Raw genomic sequence first — 21,772 nt, forward strand, 5'->3', positions numbered from 1 at the left:
ATTCCCGTGCAGCCTGTGGAGGACCCCATGCCGGAGCAGTGGATGCCTGAAGGAGGCTGTGACCTCGTGGGAAGCCCATGCTGGAGCAGCCTCCTGGCAGGACCTGTGGACTCATGAAGAGAGGAGCCCATGCTGGATCAGGTTTGCTGGCAGGCCCTGTGGCCCTGTGGGGGACCCATTATAGAGCAGTCTGTTCCTGAAGGACCGCACCCCATGGAAGGGACCTTCCATGAGCTGTTTGGGAAGAACTGCAGCCTATAGGAAAGGCTCATGTTGGCAAAGTTCATGGAGGACTGTCTCCTGTGGGAGAGACCCCACATTGGAGCAGTGGAAGAGTGTGCAGAGACCTCCCCCTGAGGAGGAAGGAGCGACAGAGATGTGATGAACTGAGCGCAACCCCCGTTCCCTGTCCTGCTGCATCGCTCAGGGGCAGGGAAGGTAGAGAAAATTAGGAGTGAAGTTGAGCCCAGGAAGAAGGGAGGGGAGAAGGTGTTTTAAGATTTGGTTTTATTTCTTATTATCCTATTCTGACTTGATCAGTAATAAATTAAACTAATTTTCCCAAGTCTGGTTTATCCATGATGGTAACTGCTGAATGATCTCTCCCTGCCCTTATCTTGACCCATAAGCCTTTTGTTATATTTTCTTTCCCCTGTCCAGTTGAGGAGGGCGACTGATAGAGCAGCTCTAGTGGGCACCTTGTGCCCACCAGGGTTAACCCCCCACACTCTGCATCACAGGAGCCCAAGGTAACGTACTGCTGTAGATCATAAAGCAAGTAAGACGGAAAAAAGATTAAGGGATGTGAAACACATTTAATCTTTCCTAAGTCTATTTTCTAACAGTCTGGAAAAGTTGGAGAGTGCATCAAACAAGAATAATTTGCAAACACCATAGCAGGCCCTTATGAAGCTTGGAGATTTGGAAGAACTTCAGAGGGACAAGCCAGAGGTGGAGTCTAAGTTCACACTGACTGGCCAAGACGATCCAGAAGTGGAGGTTTGCAAGCTGAACTTTCTGGCATTTGATTTAACAGACAGAGGCAAGAGAATGGGGACCATGAACGCCTGCTGCCTCAGCACACAGTGCCCCGAGAAGAAGGTTTTTTGAGCAAGCCTAACTGCACTACTGTTTGACTACCAAGCCCAGTGGGAACCGTCTCCTGGCAAATGCATCAGAAGAAATCTACCTCAGCAAACACACCAGCAGGACATTTTTCTGACAAGAGAATGAATTAAAGCTGGTGCTGAATTCAGGAGCTCTTGCCTTAGAAGTTAGACTCCTTCAGGGTCTCCTCTAACTGTGACCATGACCAACAATGCCTACACTTCACCACCAAAACACACTATGAGGGGGTGTGAAGCTTTGGAAATAATGAATTTGCTGTCCAGCTACAGATTTCAGGCTGCAGCTTTCAATTTGAGTGACCACCTAGGTTCAGAGTCTGAGATGGCAATCTTTGGCTAAACAGAAATATCCTAGGTGTGAGCAGAAGGCATGGAAATACAGAAGAGCCCTACAACACCTTCTTCCCCCAGGCAAGGTTACTTGGAAGTGCAGAAAAATGTTCTTCTCCCTGGTGTCCTCCAGCCATGTCTTGCTCTTCCCCTTTGTTACCAAAATTTATGAGGTTAAAAAATTGAGATCGATATTTTTTTTTTCTTTAGGAATTGGGGAAAGAGTTAATTGGCAATTTAAGTCATGAAGAGCGGGACCAGTGTATTTACGGAGCAAAGTAGTCTTTGGCAGTTGAAAACAGGAGGACTGGGTTATACTTATGCATTAGGAGCAACTTTCATAGAGAGCTATGAGAGAACCAATATACCCTTTCTTCTCTCCCAATGAAGGGCTGAAAAGAAAGTGCCCTGCAATTTACTCTCCTTCAGCAGGATTCCCATGGCTGCAATATGCACTGCAGAAACATGGCTCTCCACAGGGGACCCAGAGAAATGAAAGAGAACAACAGTACTGCAAGAAGTTGGCAAAAGACTGCAGCTGAATTTAGAAACTGAGAAACAGTCAAGTAAGCCTTTTCTTCTGCTGTACAATCAGAAATATATACATTATGTGGATTTCAAAGAACAAAAACTAGTTACTGTTGCATTGAACTATACTGCTCTTTTGGATTCCTTACTGATCTTAGCCAAGGAGGGTTTTAAAAGTATGAATGTCACAATGTCAACCACACTGCTTCTGTCCACCTAAGTTGTAGCTCTTGTTTACATAAGTAAACGCAGCCAAGGGTTTGAAAGGCCTGTCAGGGTAACTGAATGGGGCATGAATTACTTCGCTGGGCATTGCTCTAAATGCTGCCTCTTCCTTCCTCCTTGTTCTCGAGGGTCAGATAAACAGTACCAGGAACTGCATCTGAAGCTCTTCCCTGGATGATAAAAGACAGAAATCTTTTTGTGGATGCTTTGGATAACTGTAGTTGTAAGCTGAAAGCAGAAAACTCACCTTGGAGCTAACCATAGACATGCATCTGCTTCTTATCAAGTGTCTTCCTCTCCCCACCTCATCTTTTAACTTCTTTGTGTGTTTGAATCCGTGTAAATTTTTACCATCAGGAGGTAGGAAATAATGTTTACGTAATCTAAGGCAAGCACCATTGATAGAAGACTGTGAAAACTTCCACAATACTTTTCACTTACTAATTAGTGCCGAGCGTTGTGTCATCCACTACACAGCCTACTCTCCAGTGTGCAAAATCCTATCTATCAATCTTTGTGTGGGCATTTCTGCAACCCATGTTTTTAAGGTAAATGAAATAAAAGCAGGCTTCTGCCATTCTACAAAGCAGTCACACCATCAGATCCTGCTAAACTATACATCTGCAACAGCAGCACATTCAAAAATAAAAAGATGATGCAAAATGGCAGCTCTAAATTTAATTATCTTCCAAGAAATAACTGCATCTATTCTGCAGGCAACACACAGCTGTGACACACACACATTTTTCGCACTTCTCAGAGATTAATATACAAAAAGCATCCGGCTGTAACATCCCTCAAATATAAGAATGCAGAAATCCTGGTGAGTTCAACTACTGTGAATAGAAAGCTGCAAATTTACACAAGAGGAAAGAACCATGAACGCAACGTGAAGGAAGGACAGTGATGCAACTCCAAGCACTGTCTTTAGACACTTAAAACACGTAAGAGAGATCTGACAGTTGAAGGCAGCACTTTCCAGTTTCACAGAGAAAAGTAGAATGAGGTGTAATGGCTGGAAGATGCTGCTAGACAAACGGGCCTCAAAATATGAAATATTTTCCTAGCAGTAATGATAAATACTGGAATGTTTTCCAGCAGAAGTCATGTGCCGTCACTTGAAAATACATAAAGGTACAGGGGGCTTTCATTTAGCTTCTGTGAGACCTATTACAGGTCACAACAGAAGATTACAAGAGCTCCCCTCTGGCCTGACTCTCCATGAATCTGCGAATTTTACAGCTTCGTCCTGTGGGGCCAAGGCATTTTGGCTCCAAACCAGCAACGCACTTACGCGCACGCTGCAGGGAAAGCTCGCTTCCTTTACTGGAGCAGGGCCAGCGCCATCAACCTCTCGCAGGACAGGCCCAGCCATCTTTAGGCATCTCAGCGTTTGACCACTTTTGGGTTTCTCTGTTGCAGTAGCAATCAGAAGCTCAAAACAGCAGGGGCTTCGAAAGCTGAAACTTCAAAAGCAGCGGGATACCTTTAATTCTTGCTTATCTTGCATCTATTTTGCTGATGTAAAAGGGGGTGAAAATGCCAGTTTAGTTTTTTATTATGGTTTCACTCAGCAATAATTTAATTCAGATCAGGAAAGACAAATCGAGGCAAGTTATTCTACGAAGACGAGCAAATGAAAAATGATGCCTTTCTCCAAAGATAAACTTAATGTAATTACTCACTTGAAAAAAAGGATCAAATCAATACCTCATGGCTAGAAATACATGCATACTGGAAGAACCTAACTTGAACCATTCTGAGTAATAGACTGGAAAGGATGTGAGGCATTCAGTGGGTTGAAACATATACACATACACAGAAAAACATATATGTATTTCTATATGTCTATAGAAATATTAAAAAATAATTGAAATATAGACAAAGGATCCTGAAAAAGCATTCAGTTCAAAAAAAAGGGTGGGGGAGGGAATTTTTATGAATTAGATGTCAATCTGGTAACAAACAATCCAAAGCCCATCTGGCCTAACTGGAAATTATTTAATTAAATTATTATATTAAATTATTTAAATAATTAAAAGCTTTTACCTTTCCTCCTTAAAATCAGCATGACATCCTTTGAAGCTGTCATTTACTCTCAGGTTGTAACAGTCAGCTAATTTCTCATGGTTCAAACCTCTTGCCAAGAATTTATTTCATGTATCCATAACATTTTCCTATCATTTTTTTCCCCCAGTACCTTACATAATTCAAAAGAGTATTTTGGTTTTCCGAAATACTGCTTTTTTGTTGCCAGTGTGGTTTGTTTGTTTTTTTTAAAGTGAGATGATAACTGGTAGATTAATATGAGTTCGCTTTATCTACAGCAAGAAACATTTTGCCCTTGATGAAATACAATGAGACATATCATATATTTTCAAGGAGGGACAAAATTATAGCCTAGGAAATTCTGAGCTAAGTACATTTCCAACATTTTATAGTTGATTTAAGATGATAGAAGTGAAAATAGATCTCTGAATTTACTTTAAAAAATTGGAAGAAATAAAATGTTCTTTAATTCACCTTTTGATATGTAGAACAGTATACACGTGACACAACTCTGTTTTATCCATTTAAGTGAAAGAAGAAGTAGGATGGAAATACATCCAGCCTTTAAAACCAAGTCAGAGAAAAGCTTACAAATTAGTGGGAAATGAACATGTCTGGATTTCTGTATGTTCTATTTTCAACATTAGAAAAGATCTACAGGAAGATCTAGGAAAGATCTACAAGATATTTCCAATACTCATTCAGAACAGCTTACACTTATCTCCTTTGTCCCATCTGTAAAGGAACTGTTGTCAAAACACAAGATTAATTTACAAACCTGTCAGATTTTGTCTCTTGAGGCGGTGATAGAGTTGTCCCATAACGAGAAGTGGGTGTTGCAGGGGCACTCACACCAGAGTAAGGTCGTGGAGAAGAGTAAGAGCTGCTGCCATAGCTATTGTACCTGAAGCAATGGGAAGGAAAGCAGGAGAAAGGGAGAGACAGAAAGAATCCGTCAGCAAGCAGGCATGCAACAGAAAAAACTCTTGTTTAGGGGGTGGTGGCGATCCCATGCCCCAGAACTTCTCAAACATCCACCTTCTGAAAATATCACTTTAATCCCAGCTTCAAAATACGCTACCCATCGTATCATTTTAGTATCAGTCATGTCATGGCCATACTTGATTCAAATAGTGAGCTACTGATACGGAAAATAATGACAGCTTAGAACGGTTCTCCCAACTGACAACTCGGAGCGGGAATACTTAAATTACTGCTCAGGTACTCAAATTTATTAGCTGGTTTTGGAGCTGATAACCAGCCATTAGAAAAGGGACCAAATCAGTCCAAGTCAGCAGTATTCACATCTAGTTAAATTAAGGAAAACAGCGCCATTCCCCTGACATGATTCGAACATGGACATCCATGATTTGCAAATGTTTGTACTATAAATTAAAAGCATCCACATTCTTTTCAATTAAAGCAGGCAGTATTTTCTTTCCTCTCCCCCAACATAAGCCGTAGCTTATGTGCCATTTCTTACAATGTCTGTAAAAAATCATCACCACCGTTAAAAAGACATGTCTCCGGAAGCACGGCTTTAGGAATTTCTACCAGCCATTCCCTTCATTAAAAAAACCAAAAACCTGCTTGACTTCAATGTGAGCTTGCTGATCAAAGAGAAATTGTTTCCAGGACTCCTGGAACAGCCACGTCCCCAGAGTCCCTTGTATCAATGTCTTCATCCTGGCTCCCATACTGAATAGAAAAGGCAGTCGTGTTGCTCTGCTGGGCCTTTTAACCATCGTACTTAAACAGCATGTCAAGGAGAAATTCCCAATTTGGAAAAATGTTAACATTTCTGTTCACAGATGATACCATTTTCCCACGTGGAAAGCATATTATGCTCTGTACCATAAGGCCAACTCATCCAAATGACAAAATTCGCTTCAGGAAAAAGGGCAACATCATTTCCCTCATTATAATTCATAAGATATAATATACCCTCCTTCACCTTATCTTTTCTCTGCTGCTTCTTCTCCCACACACATCAGCACTCAGTAACTTCACTCAGCAATTTTATTTGAAAAGGCGGGTTGGTTTCCTTCAGCTCCATTTAGCACACTCATCTAGTCATGCAAAATTTCATTCAGAGTTTCAAGCTTCATTCCTTAGGGTACAACAGCATTGCTGCCTGCCAAGGCCCGCGTTAAAATCAGAATAGATTTCAGTTAGGGGGTTTTATAATGGAAGTGATCATGCTTTAGAAAACATGCCCCCTTTGGCAACAATTCCAGGTTTATGTTTTAGAAAACACCCCACCACCACCATCTGTTTTTGAGATGCCATGCTGAGTGCCCAGAACCAGGGGAATAATTTTGGAAAAAAAGTGCTAACACGCACGTTTCTGAGCTACAAAAGGAATTTTGCTGAATGGGAAATAATTACCATCCTGGCACTCCTGCCCTAGAAGAAAACTAACTAGAAACTGGAGATGGTAGCACAGTGGAGGGCTGTGTAGCTGGGCAGTGTGGGGCTTCCCTGGTGGCACAGACCTGGCACAGGTCTTCTCTCCGGCAGGCTCAGAAGATGTTCTGCCTGTGCCCTTACTGAGGGAGTGATGAGAAAACTCCATTGCTCTGAGAACAACCCAGAGCTGATTCAGTAAGTTCCTGACACTGAAACCTCCGTTTCCATTTCAATCAACTGAAAGGAGACCTTTTTATCAACGTTTACATTTGCTTTTCTTCTCCTCTGACCCATGAAAAAGCTGACACAGCGCAGTATCCTTTTTCAGACCAAGGAATTTCAATCAGTCCACAGGTAACTCACAAAAATGGAGGGAATACACCTTCTATGGACTCAGACCTACAAGTATTAACAAAATCAAATTCAGAGGAACTGGCCTGGACGCAGCATCCCTATGTATCAAATTAAGAGGGAGACAGATGCTGGAAGAGTAGAAAGGCAAAAGCAGCACACCAAGGTAAGTCTGTATCCTGTACAGAATCCATTTTCCCTTCTTGTCTCATGTACCAACGTAGATGCAATGGCCTTGTCCCAGAAACCTTCACTCTGAAGAAATCCAGACATTCACCTCTTTTATGAGCACATTATTGCCCAAATCATGCAAGCTTTGCCCTACTTTTTCTCCAAATAAACACAGCACAATTCTCCCACACACCATGCCCTTGATCCTATGTGGTAACTAGAAGCACAAGGATGGTGAGAGGAAAAAAGTCACTGCAGAAATACTAAATATTGTAGGAACAGGAGGTATTTAGCAATCTATTCTCTAAGAAGTATAACTCTAACAGCAGTAGCAATGAGAGAGCGATTACACTTATGCAGGAAAATGTAAATTTAGAGGAATCCCAGTGCTGAAGCTGCAGGTATGGAAAGATGCGTGAACTCTTCTCAGCAGCTACTTGGATTTACAGGCTTTTAAGCAAAATGAAAAAGCAACAAAACCCACCCACCTATTAGAAGAGAAAGATCGAAAATTAAAAGGATCAAAGGAATCAAAATATTTGTTCACATGCAGAAATTCAGAAGGAGTGCTGGAGAAAGGAAGAAATAGGCTCACAATATACATGTACATTTTCAGCACCTAGTTCAAACAACACTGATCATTGGGAGAGACAGCTAAAAATCATCAACTCCTTTTAAAGGTGATTCTCTAGCACTGTTCTTAGTGCTACCTATCGTCAATCTGTTTTACTTGAAAACAGATTGAGACAAAACAATTTCTTTGGGGTTTTTAAAATGGGTGGGGAAAGGGGAAATGAAAAATTAAAATTAAAAACTAAAAGAAATTAACGAGGAGCAACTTAACTGACCAGATGTTGTGGAGGGAAAATTGTCTGCTGTATTCTCTTTATAGGGTTTAATCTACTTCTCTTATTACAAGCACGAGTTGAAATTGCGCATGACAGGGATATGCACTGTAATCTAACAGCAAATTTGGGATTTGGACATTCAGTCTTTGAAGCCAGGATTTCACCCCTGAATTCCAAGTGCTGATCTGATCTCTTGGTTTTATAGCAGGAGAGCTCCATTACTTTTAATGAAAACATGTCCGCAAATTATATTGTTGTAAATGAGAGCAAAATGGTGCTCCTTTCTGTGATCTCCCAAATCACAGGTTATTTATCTACTGCTGTATAGAGAAAGCCAGCACACTTATTAACTATAGACCTTGAAGAGGAGTAAGATGAAATGAAGGCAACAAAGGCAAAAGGAAAATATTAATCAAATCAAAATCTAGGCTTACAGGACTAAAACTAATACAGTATGTTCTGGAAATAATACAACACAGAGAGTGCATTATTACCACTATAAAAATCTTGAAAGGTGTTACTCATTTATCTAAACATTGTCAGCTGTATAAAATCTACCTGTTTTCCCTCATCACCTCTGCTTCCTTTTCTTTCACAGATGCTGGAGGCTCTTCAAAGTCGTATGAGAAGAGGTGAAAAGGAGTATGTGGTACGTAAGGTAATTTCTCCACCGTTGGAGATGCCTTTGGAGTAATGGATGCTGATGAATTTTGTGAAGAGCTTAGCAATGCTGCCACAGGTGAAGATGGTGTCGAAAGGACAGAATTATGATGAGAGACAGACGAGTCAGGCACAGAAGAGGAGCTGCTAGAAGAGCTTTTTGCCCTAGAGCAGGAGAGAGGCCTCTCAGCTGGAGAAATGGCACTGGAGACAGCTGAAGAATCAGTACACCATGAAAGGTTTTCATTCACAGCCTCCCGTGCACCTGGGACCCCACTGCAGGAGGAAAACATCGTGAGAAAGGGAAGGGAAAGGGAAGAAGAGAAAAAGAGGGAAAAGAGAGATCAATAGATCATACCACTTGGAGGAAAAAGAATGAGGTCTAGGAAAGTCAGACAAACAAAAACTTCCCAATGTAGACAACCACCTTTTTAAAAAAAAAATAAAGTAAGGAAACCCACATCTTTGTATCCCAGTGGGATTCTTCTGGGGGTTGCAATTACTGAAGAATGGAAGTGACTCAGCTTAAATGAAAGCCCACAGGCTTCAGAACTAATTTTCATGAACCTTTTCACAAACATTTTGTGAATAATTTTTAAGTATTTCAAGTTAGGTTGTAAGCACAAAGCAGTCTCAACACACTGGATGACACGGTCCACAGAGTTTAGATGCTTCAAGATACAATCTGCATGACTGCCTCTTGAAGGCCAGATATCTAATTATCATCCTCCCTGGTGATCTGATATTTTTACTAAAAATGCTCATCTACCAACAATGAAAATTAAAAATACTCAATCAGCACTGTTCTGTCAAAATTAAGGTTGAGAATGATTTCAAAAGCAACACTTTGTCAGATCATTTGTCTAGGTATGAAGGTACTGATTTCTCTGAGTGTCAGCATCCCATGTTGATGTTAGAGACTTTCAGAGTTGCACCAAGTGCAACAGAAAACACATCTGCTTTACTCTAGTGAAGGCAGGCGTTGGTGAGTGACAGAAGCAGCAGAGCATGTGAAAAGCCATGAGATCTGCACTCCGGGATATCTGTTTTCACTAGTATCTCCAGCATAAACACTGTGCATGGGCTTTGGGCTGGATCACTTGGCAGGTGGCTGATTTCATTCTCCTGAGACCACCTCTGCAATCCACCTACAGGCATGCAAGGCATGGTCCGTATCTGACGAGTGTGGGTTTGGCACAAAGTATGCAACAAAACCGTAATGCACATTATATATGTTAGGATATTATGAAGTTAATCAGCAGGTATATACCAGGTAATCGTTCTCACAACAGAAGCACAACGGGCAATCTGGAAACCTTCATCTATTGTACCAGCTGGGCATGACAGGAGTCCCTGAAGCCAGGCTAGTCCTTCCCATCCTGACAGCATCTAACAGTTACACAACAGTGACAGTGAAAGGAGGGGGGAATATCACCCAGTTATCTCAAGTGACTATTATTTTAAAAGACATGTGACCTAAAAGCACATCATGCCCTGTACATGGCTCCTCCTTGTTTTTCTTTAACAGTATTTTAGTACATTCATGTGATTTACTAATAACTTGTGTCTTAGCTTTGACTTTCAAGAATTGGATTTGAGGAAATTATCACTTAATTTTGAAATTTCAGGCAGCCATTGGCAAGATTTGCAGACTGGAAGATATTAATAAAAACAGTACAGTATTTTCTTTGGAATTTGCACATTAAACAGTTTCCTTTCTTTCTTCCGTGCTGTATAGCGTCTGCATGAATGTGGTTTATTTAAAAAAAAAAAAAAATCCAATCTCATTTGCTGAGTTGCAAAGCCAAACAATTTAACCTAAATCAAATGGCTGTCTGGAAGAAAGAACATATTTTCTTTCTTCCCATTTATTAGGATAAAGTTGCCAGATGCCAAATCCATATATTCCTCAGAAATAAGTGGAATAAGTGGAAAATTTTACATGAGAATATTGTTTTGATAGGTGGTTTGTTTATATCCATACATACACAGGTGGGCAGGTACGTGTAAGATGATATATATCTATCAGCTTTGCCTCTAAGTAGTTTTTGCCTATTAAAACATGAAGTAAATTCATAGAAATCCTAGGAAGCATTCAAAAAATGCTGATCTTTTTCATAGTGACAGATATTGGTAGTAAGGCTGTATCGTGAAAATACGGATGAAAACCTAAGAAACCAAGCAACATCCTAACTCAGAGAAGCATTGCAATGTTTCACCATTGCCTTAAAAAAGATAAACCTAAGCCATGCTTAGAAGTTATGCATTCTGCTAAATCTTTCAAGATTGGTGAGCATCACTCATTTGGTACAAAGGCAGTGAGCGCAGGCAGATCTTAGTGCATTGAACCTATATAATTAAACATGTTTCCATTAACACACAAGCTCCAACAAAGCTCTTAAATGCAAAAAGATTTCCTTGGGGGGTGGCTTTAACAGGTGATCTAGGAAGGCGAGTGAAAAGGCAGTTGATGCTGCACACTGTGCTGGTGAGGAAAAGGTGGAGGGACAACACTGAATCCTGGTACCTGGCTTTGACCTGCCTACTGGGCTCTTCCTCCCCCTCGTCCTCAGTATTGGGCTCTGTGACTGGCTGTTCTTCTTCCTCCTCTTCATACTCTTCCTCCTCTCTGAGGTCAGACCAAGGAAAGGGGCATGCAGTGGAATGGAAAGAGAAAAGGTGGAAGAGAAAACAATGTGACTCCCCAGAAAAAGAAATGTGATGAAGTTAGAAATGGAAGGAAAACACAGAGGGGGGGAGTTATGGCACTAGACAAACAGCCACCTAAAACTTCTTGCTGAGTATGTGAGGGTGCAATGGTACCTACCAATACAAAAATTTTATCCTCTCCCCTATTTAGGTTTTTTACTATTGATTTTTAAGACCCCAAAGATGCCATTTTTTTTTCTCGAGCTTGGCTTTCCATTTGCTGCTGCCCTACCTGCAGAGGCATTAATGGAAAACGTTCATGACAATACCAACGTTCAACTTGCTAGTCATTAAGCTGTGCCTGCTTGGCTTAAAGGACAGTACACTCTGTGCTGGCATGGGACAGCTGGCACTGGACATCATGCTTTCTAAATTAACATAAATAAAACATTCCTGTTCAGCAGCCGATAGCTCAACTGAAAAACAGAACAGGGTGAACCATTAAGTTAGAAATAACAGAGAGATCAAATCAGTTCAGGACTATTTGCAAATAGCAATATTTAAGTTATTGGATGCCAGTACATGAATTTTTTCAGTAAAGAGTCATTAGTATGGTCAAAGCAGGCTTCAGTTCAGCAGTAATTCTGGCAGCGGAGAACTGTAAGGCATGCATAAAGCCTCCATAACCTACAAACCACTTAAGTAAAAAAGAAAACTATATTAAAACAAAAAAGGCTACATTGTCTGCCTCCCCTTCCTCCCATTTATGCCCTTTCTCCCCAAACACACAGACTTGTGGAAGATTTAGAAAATATTCTCTTTTTGGACTTATTTTGCATTTGCAATTGATCCAGTTCTCCACTTGATTTAATGATGAATACCATCAGGCTATGTTCCATGCAAAAAGTAAAACATACAAACAGTAATAAAGTTTGTAAGACACTCATATTCCTTGCATTTTCCTAAAAGCTGGTTTTCTTTTCTCTAATTCTGAAGGGATGCTTTGTGCATTTTTTTCCATTTAGAATTAGTTTCCATGTCATAAGAACAGTGAATATTTACAATGTGAGATCATGAACTCATCAAGTGCAATGCAAAGGGTCTATCCAAAATTTGTTGCATTTGTACGGAGTTAGTTACAGAATATTCAGGAAATGGGTAGCACCTGGAGTTTTTCCAGTACTCTGTCAAACATCTATAAGGTAGGAACTTTCAACCATTCCTAAAGGTATCATAGTGACATAACCATCTCAGTTGTCATCTCTTCATCTCCTGGTCTTCGCCACAAACATATATCTCCACTATGGAGACACCTCTCGACTTCCACACACATGTATACATTGGTATACTACACCCTCACCCCCAACCCCACCCCAAAAAAGGAAATGACCAAGGAGCACTCCTACCATCCCTTCTTACTAGCGAGCAGCTCAATACTAGCTTTGCTGTTATCTCCTGTAAAGGGCAAATGTCTGCATCTGCCAGTCCTACAGCAATCAATCACATTTGGTAAATAACTCAATGAAGTTCTGAGTTATTTGGTAAATAACTCATGAACCGTGAGATCACGGTTCTCTGATAAGAGCACAATGCATCCTATGATGCTGATAGCACGGCTACCACTAATATGAACAAGAACGGCCTTCTTATTACTACATTTTAAGCTCCAGATTGATGACATCAAATTCCTTGCAACAACTGCCTCAAAATGCCCAAATTTGTAACGGAAATACTCATCAGATATGGTGGATCCCATAAATTTGGGAGGGTTCTTTGAGAGTTTATTTGTTCACACGAGTGCATGGTAATAAGGACGGGAGTTTATACCACATGGGCTGAACTGGTAACCACCAGAGTTATATTTGCACTGAATAGAAAGAGAAGGTGAGAAGAAAAAAGCATCCAGAACTGAGAGCTCAAGGTTAAGGATCACTCCTTAGCACAGGATCATCAGGCCCCTAAACTAACATTTGCCAGGTGAGCAACACATCCTGGGCATTTTCCTTGAGATCTTGTCATCATGTCTTTACACCTTATGCTTATAACCCGGAACCTACCATTTAAATTCCTGATACGAAGTCTTGTATTTACCAGGAGTGAAAGCTGGTTCCTTTCCCCACTGTTCATAGTTTTTGTAATCAGTATTTATCAGAATAGGATATTTAATTGGTACCTAGAGGCCTGAATCTACTTTTACTCTACAGCCTATTTCCCTGGGGCCAGCCACAGTTTGGAACTAAATAAGTACTTGTGATTCTGATTTTAGGCACCCGTTTTTGAAAATGCTGAGCTTCTGTGTAGAAAGTGTACAACCTCCAAATGAACCATATAGTAAATACTACATGTGAGCAGTAATCAATTAAAATACAGTCATCTGGGTTTCTTACTGTTTTGCAAAATATCATTCTGATCCATTATTGGGAAAATTGGATTCCCACACAACTAGCTTAATTATAAATATGAAAACACCCTAAATTAAGCCTATATAGAATAGCTTTCATAAAATTAGGATACATGACCAGTCCATCACAAAAAATTTACTGCACCTTACCCTGGAAGGACTAATTGTCTGCAAAAAAATCCTGAAAACCAAGAAACTTTTATCACAGAAATGTCCATATAAGCTCAGGTTAACAGTTGAAAACCAAACCATGAAACAGAACTCTGACATCTAAATTTCCAGAGCCATCAATGACATATTTTCCATAAGCACTAGCATTTACTTAGAAACATTATTAAAATAGGAATAGCTCTCCAGAACATATATAAGATAGGTATGCTTAAAGGACCGTAGCTTTTTACATACATGCTTCTTTCAGGTAAGCTGTGGAATACATCCATGCGCTGAAGGCTAAGTTATAAAACAGGGAATTAATTTAATCTTTAAGTCAGTTACTGGACTGGAAACCATTATCACATAAAGACCAGTTTGGGACCTGTAAGGTTTTGGTTTCAGTCTATAGGTAGAGACACTCCTGCCTACAACGAGAAACAGAACTTAGACCAGGAGGTGATATGACCTACATGGAGCTGAAAGGAATGTTTACCCCTTGTCCTCCTTCATGACGGGTCGTGAACTATTAAAAATGTCACATGAAAGAAATACTTCTGTCTTCTGTGATGTTTATCTGCAATTTCATTTTAGGAAGCAAAAAGTCAAGAGCCCGCTTCTCAGATATTATGACTTTCTGTACTCCAAAAGAGCACATCAAGAGTAACAGCTCTTTAATTTGTATATTATTTGAGAATATCATATTTCAAAAGAACTATGCATGTACAGCAACCCTGTGTGGCACACTTGTTTTTACAGTTTATAATCAGACATTAACACATCCCCAGTGGGTACTGTTTCCAATCTGAATTGGAAAAGCAAAGCAAAGCCTTTGATACAGTCTCCCACAGTATCCTCCTGGAGAAACTGGCTGCCCATGGCTTGGATGGGAATACCCTCTGCTGGGTTAAAAACTGGCTGGAGGGCCGGACCCAGAGAGTGGTGGTGAATGGAGTTAAATCCAGCTGGCGTCCAGTCACGAGTGGTGTCCCGCAGGGCTCGGTACTGGGGCCAATTCTCTTCAACATCTTTATCAATGATCTGGACGAGGGGATCGAGTGCACCCTCAGTAAGTTCGCAGACGACACCAAGCTGGGTGGCAGTGTTGATCTGCTGGAGGGTAGAGAGGCTCTGCAGAGAGATCTCGACAGGCTGGATCGATGGGCCGAGACCAACGGGATGAGGTTTAACAAGGCCAAGTGCCAGGTCCTGCACTTCGGTCACAACAACCCCAGGCAGCGCTATAGGCTGGGGGCAGAGTGGCTGGAGAGCTGCCTGGCAGAAAAGGACCTGGGGGTGTTGGTCGACAGCAGGCTGAACATGAGCCGGCAGTGTGCCCAGGTGGCTAAGAAGGCCAACAGCATCCTGGCCTGTATCAAGAACAGTGTGGCAAGTAGGGACCGAGAGGTGATCGTCCCCCTGTACTCGGCACTGGTGAGACCCCACCTCGAGTACTGTGTCCAGTTTTGGGCCCCCTACCACAAGAGGGACATTGAGGTGCTGGAGCGGGTCCAGAGAAGGGCAACGAAGCTGGTGAGGGGTCTGGAGCACAAGTCTTACGAGGAGAGGCTGAGGGAGCTGGGGTTGTTCAGTCTGGGGAAGAGGAGACTGAGGGGAGACCTTATTGTTCTGTACAAGTACCTGAAAGGAGGCTGTAGAGAGACGGGGGTCGGTCTCTTCTCCCAAGTCACAGATGATAGGACAAGGGGTAATGGCTTCAAGTTGCGCCAGGGGAAGTTCAGGTTGGATATTAGGAAACATTTCTTTACTGAAAGGGTTATCAGGCATTGGAATGGGCTGCCCAGGGAGGTGGTGGAGTCACCATCCCTGGAGGTATTTAAGAAACGTGTAGACATGGTTCTTCAGGGCATGCTCTAGTGTCCAAGATTACTGGTTTGTGGTGGGGTGCTGTGTGGGTGGGTGATGGTTTTTGGTTTGGTTGTTGTTGTTGTGTGTTCAGGTGGTGGGTGGTGGTTTTGTTTGTGGTGTTTTTTTTTTTTTTTTTTTTTACTGTTGGTTGGACTCGATGATCTCTGAGGTCCCTTCCAACCACTACGATTCTGATTCTGATTCTGATTCTGAATATTTTGCTAGAAATCAATCTCTTATTGATTATTTCATATATATCTGAACTGTGCATAATAAAAAAGAAAACTGAATTAAGAGGGTGAGCTCTAAGAAGTAAGCATATGCAAATCATATGCACACTCCATCTGCTCAGAGCACACGGAGTACACCAAGAAGATGTTACACATCCATTAGAGCAACTGGCTTGGTGGACTGGCATTCCCAAGGCTGCTCGTAGCCCACAGCAGTGCCTGCTCCACAAGAGTCAGATGCTGAGATTTGAGATGGAGACAAAAAATGAGAAGTACTTTTTTTTTCCTGATCTGAAAAAGAAGGATCTGAGTCAGCTTTTCTTATGACAGAGGCTGCAAGTTAACTGATGTCTTCGCTCCCCTCCAGCTGCCTAGTAGCAGTGAAGTGGGTCTGTGGGTCCACCACTGCACCTTAACTGGTGGATTAATTTTAGAGATACAAGCCAGATGATTCTCCTGTCAGGCCACAGACTCTTTCCTCAAATCTCCTTGACTTCCAGATCAAAAGCTTAGAAAAAGCTTTGACTGGAAAGGTTTCTTCCTCTGCTAATATTAACTCTAGGAGGACAGCAGGTACACGGCAACTGGCTGGAAAAGTCAGCGGAAGGAACTGGCTCTGCCTGTGTCGGCTGCAGGCCTATTGTGTTTGAAGGTGGGCATGCTCCTTAACCTGTGGAAGGCCAAGTTCGGTCAAGGGAAATTTGCACAATAGAACTAAATGCATGCTTAGGAGAGATGCTCAATGCTTGCAAAGTCCTCTTCCAGCAACTAAACTCACAGTTTCAGACCCCTGGACGTGGATCAGATTCAGATCAGAGGAGAGGGGTAAGCTCACAGGCAGGACAAGTGCGCTGTTCTTTCAACCAAAGCAATAGTGGCAGTTGTTTCTCAGTATTGTTTTAAAGAACAGATTTTCTGTCCACAAAAACAGGTAGTAACTGCTACTTAAATCTTTCCCAAAAGGTAGAAAAGGAAATTTTCCACTTGACTATTTATTAAAACAGGAAAACACCAACTACAGACAGATGACACTCTTGTAAAGCTAAGAACATCAGACAGACAGATGCCCAAACAGAACAGCAGATTTGTGAATTCATCTAGACCCTTCAGGGTTAATTGTTGATTTCTGTGTGCAATAGAGAAGGGATGATGTGGAAAAGCTCACTTTCCCTTCCACATACACGTGCAAATTTGGTGTCAGTGCAATAGCAGAATTAAATTAAGAAAAATGATACATAGGGAGGTTTTCAATTAAACTAGGTTGCAGAACCCAGCATGTTTTTCAGTAGCACAGAGGAACCTATCCTGTTTGACAAAAGGCAAATATTTATCCTGAAGCAGGGAGGAAGGGCTTCGGCTAATGCTGAAGGATCAGACTTATTCAGCTAACCTTAAGGCTACTGCTGTGTTACTTCAGTTCCATGATAACAGCATCAGATTAGAAATATTTAAACAAAAGCTTTATAGCAGTGAAAACAAATTTCAAAACAATCACCGCGTTTGTTTTCATCTTTAAAATGGATTACTGCTACAGGCTAAGACCCCCACCAAACAAACAAACGCCCAAAACTCCACAAATCTTTATAAAGTATATCATCAGTCATGGCAACTAACGTGCATCTACTAGGGCACAGCTTTTGCTCAGTTGTTTCAACTGAAGTTTGACACGGAAGTATAGCTCTTTAAAATATATGCATGTTTAAAAAGACTATGACAGTGACGTTTATGGATAAAGAACCACAAGGGCATCAAAACAAAATCTAGGCAAAGGGTTTAGAACTAATGGAAAACCTTTCTCCTTTTTAAAGAATTTTTTTTTTTAAAAAGTGCCAATCAAACTTAATATCCTATTGATATAAAATAGCTACTCTAAGTTGCAGAGACACAAACACTAACCAACACAGATTAACGAAAGGAAATAATAATCAAGGGATTAATCTACAAGTTTAGCTGAAGGCAGGGGCTAAGCATCATACCTAATACATACCTAAGCCAGCCACAACTAGATGATTTTGAAACTAAGGCACCACTGTGAAGACACTGACTCTCATTCCACAAGAACTCAAAGCACCAAAAAATGCTCTCCATCTTACTGGTCCCCAGAGCTGAACAATGTGTACAAGGTTATCTATCTGCTGCCCTTTCCAGGCTTCCCCCTAAACTCTTCCCTTCATGGAGTTTTGATGAATGCAGCCCGAAGGAACTCAGGCTTTCTTTGTTCTAGCTTGTAGCCCAGAAACACAAGTTTCTCACTCCCCCTGTGTCCCCCCCCTCCCCCCAAAGATACAGAAAAATCAAAGACTGTGCTAAAAGAAAAAAAAAAAAAACACCACCAAAGCCAGAAAATAAGCATGAGCACAGAAACACATTCTGCTCTGCCTGGCATCAAAGGAAATTTTTAAAGTGTAAGACATGCTTTAAATCATTTTAATTCAGGAAGAATTTGACCACTAATGTTTGAATATAGAACAATAGGAAAAAGGATGGTCTTGCCATAATTAGGCTACCAACATTCTGATGTGCACATACAATGCACATAAAAGTTAATTAATGAGATAACAGCACATCAAAATATCTCCCTTTTAGTATACGATTCCAATTTGTGTAGGGCTCATTTAACCTTTACTGAAGTCTTCCTAAATATTTACTTCTTAATCTTGCAGGTTATTAGACTAGGCCCTAAGTGTACTTCTGAACCTTTTGCGACCACCCACAGAATTAGACAGAAATTCCCAAGAAATGTGAACAGTGGTCTTCAGTGAAAAAAGGGGTCTTGAAGTTACAAAGTGACCAAGAGAAGAAAGGCCTGGGGAATTGTAAAGCTGTTGGCCATTATTCCCACACTGTCTGAAAATCACCCTATGTGCAGTTAATTACTGATGAGGAATGTTCTGTCTCTCTCTTTGTAATTAAGTCAAGTGCTTTTCAGTTTAGCTGCTTTAAATTACTTTCATTTAAGCTTTCACTGTTTTTCAGAGCAGCAGCTCCTGACTAGGACTACAGGCCACATGCAGTGAAGTAAGATAACCATTAGCCATTTCACAATATTATTCTAAATGCAATACTACAGTTGATCTCAAATTTTTCTTTCAAGGTTGCTCTCTACTCCCGTTCAAACCTCTGACCTGTTCTCTCTCTTGCACAGCACTTGGAAAGCTGCTTCTCTGAACCCCTTACAGGTGAACAAATAGAAAATGAAAAATGTTCCATCAAGGAGAGATCTTTATAAGTCACAGTGGATGTAATTTTATTTTCTTTTGCAATCGCTTGCCATTGTCCTCAATTTATGAGTGAAATTCCACTTTCATAGGTTAGACAGCGCAATTCATAGCCAAATTCCTAAGTCCTTGTAAAACAAACAAATGCTTTGGTACACTTCTGCTGCTTCTTTCTTCCTTCTATCCTAGCTGCTAGAACAGATTCAGCTAGTCCATGATGTGAAAGCCAGAAGTGGAAATAATTTAAATTCATCACTTATTACCCTGTATACAAAGATATGGCAATATACTTTCCTCCTCCATTAGAAACAAAACCACCTATCAACCCCCCTGCTCATTTCCATTCCACTGCTACATGCGATACACCACTGCAGTTGGTGCAATGATGTGAAGATGAAAATACATTAAAAGATACAGGTAACAACTTGTGCAGCCTCAAAACTTGGTCTCCTGCACAGAAGGGAAAAGAAGATGCATAATTACAAAGGTAAAAAGGAAAACTATCCTGGTATATCTGCCCTAAATAAAGAAAACTGTTCAGAAAAAAAGTTGAGTAAATGACAAATAATGTAAAGTCAGCGTGTTCTCTATAACTTCATATTATGATGTTCTTTATCTTCAGGTTACTGTTATTTTCTCATCCCTAAAATATTATCAGTAACAACTTTTCACACCTAAATAATATCTAGGTAATGCCTCCACGCTTTTTTCATTGCTGCAGTTGGTTTATATAGGATACATCAAAGCAGACCAAGACGGCAGAATCTTGCTTAAGATACTGGCAAGGCTTTCCAAAGGCTTCAAGAGTCCCAACTCTCTGATCATTGAACAGCATTGCTGTTTTTACATCTGTATGCACAGAAGAGGTAAAGAAACAGAATCATGATGTAGAGAGACTTTAGGAGCAATAAATACTGAAACACATACAGAAAGAGAGAAGAAACCGTGTTTTCAGAGCTTGGAACTGCATACTGGTTGACACTTGAAGGTCACAGTTACTGCCCCTTACTTCAAAGGGAGGGATCTGGAAATGGCATCCTGCCAAACTCCTGTCCTCTTTTCTTCCCATCTCATCATATGTGTAAAAAACTTTCCTGGCCTCAGAGGATCATGTTTACAAATACTGGGAACACATCGTGGAGGTGAATCCTCTAAGGCACATATGGGTCAGCGCATAAGACACTAAAATGGGACTCTGGAGAAATGTATTCAAATCCTGGTTTGGCATTACATTTCCTCAGGTAATTCACCAAAGCTGAGTTACAGCTTTTTTCACCACACAGTGAAAAAAAAAAAAAAAAATTGAAAAAAATAGTCTAAGTCTCACTGTGCTTTCATTTGCTATGCAGCTATAACCTCATTTAAGCCTCAGTGCTTTCTGCTACAATTCAAACAAGGAAAATCTACCACTGCTTTTACAGCAAAGTTCAATGCTGCCAACTGGATTCTGCATGTACACGAAATATAAAACATTTCATTTCAGCAAGATCCACAAACAGCAAACAGCACCCCTACTACAAAATCTGAACCCTTCCACTGAGGTATTTTAATTCAGACAAAAAGTGCTGGTATCAAACTGAGACAGTAATAGGACCAGTATACAAGACACTCATCAAGCTGTAACTTTAATTTTTTTTGTTATTATTACCCATGCATTAATAGGTCAATCCCTATTTATACATAAATGGAGTCTTTTGTTTATGGTATGGGTTTGAAAGAAGACTTTTCTTAACCTGTTTCATGTCTCTTCCTCTACTGCATTGCTTACAGGCATTTCCAAGATATTCTTACAGAGAGTAAGATCACAAATTTCACATTTTTATTCACCTCCTTTCAAGTCTGCTTGACTTCATGCTTCAAATAACCCTATCTGCACAAGAGAAATAAATGCGTCCTCCTTGTCCCAAAACTAAAACAGCAGCACCTTAACAGATTAGATTTTGTATGTTGTTATTATCAATGACTAATAAAGGCCTGATGCTATGAACAGATGAGACCTCACCAAGCCTTTTAATTTCATGGATAAATCTCCTATTCAAACCCCCTGCTTTTACAACCCATTTCCATTTTTGCCTATACCAACCAAGCGGTGAAAAGTTAACATCTGCCCCATAACTCATCATATGTCATTCTATTTCAAAGACACCAACAATGCCAGGTAGCTCAGACCACATACATATATATGCATTAAAGGGGATCCTTAGCGTATCCACAGACAGGTGGCTGCATCTTTATGCTGGAGATGTTTGCTTTGTCTAGATTTATGCCTCAGTTGTTTTGAATATCCAAAAACAGGAACCAAGGACAAACATCTAGGAATAAAATATATTTGTTTTGTTCTATTGAAGCAATAAAACCAAATTAACTTCTTTTCTCTTCTAGGCCTTTAATAATCCGCATCACAGCCTGAGCCCTGCATTAAATGCTAATGTTGAGTCTCCTCACTTTGCTGTTTCATACTTATCATACCATTCATCATATTTGCCACAGACAGCAACTCTAAGAGATGTGGACAGTACCCATCCAAAATTAAACTAAAAAAAAATCCACCCACCAC

The 21,772-nt window shown here is 40.7% G+C and overlaps 1 protein-coding gene across 3 annotated transcripts in view; it reads right to left on the reverse strand.

Annotated features, from left to right (window-relative positions):
- The window catches only part of FHOD3 (formin homology 2 domain containing 3), a 398,400-nt gene that overhangs the window by 89,220 nt on the left and 287,408 nt on the right, over positions 1 to 21,772 (reverse strand). For 2 of the 3 annotated variants that reach the window (XM_074146891.1, XM_074146890.1), the window contains exon 11: positions 5,038 to 5,163. In XM_074146891.1, coding sequence (XP_074002992.1) covers positions 5,038 to 5,163 — 126 coding nt within the window. Of the gene's footprint in view, positions 1 to 5,037; positions 5,164 to 7,678; positions 7,760 to 8,596; positions 8,903 to 11,075; positions 11,094 to 11,225; positions 11,326 to 21,772 lie in introns of all 3 variants that reach the window. The other variant, XM_074146889.1, reaches the window with a different exon arrangement.

Source organism: Numenius arquata, chromosome 4, assembly GCF_964106895.1.
Source record: "Numenius arquata chromosome 4, bNumArq3.hap1.1, whole genome shotgun sequence".
In the NCBI taxonomy this organism is placed as follows: Eukaryota; Metazoa; Chordata; class Aves; order Charadriiformes; family Scolopacidae; genus Numenius; species Numenius arquata.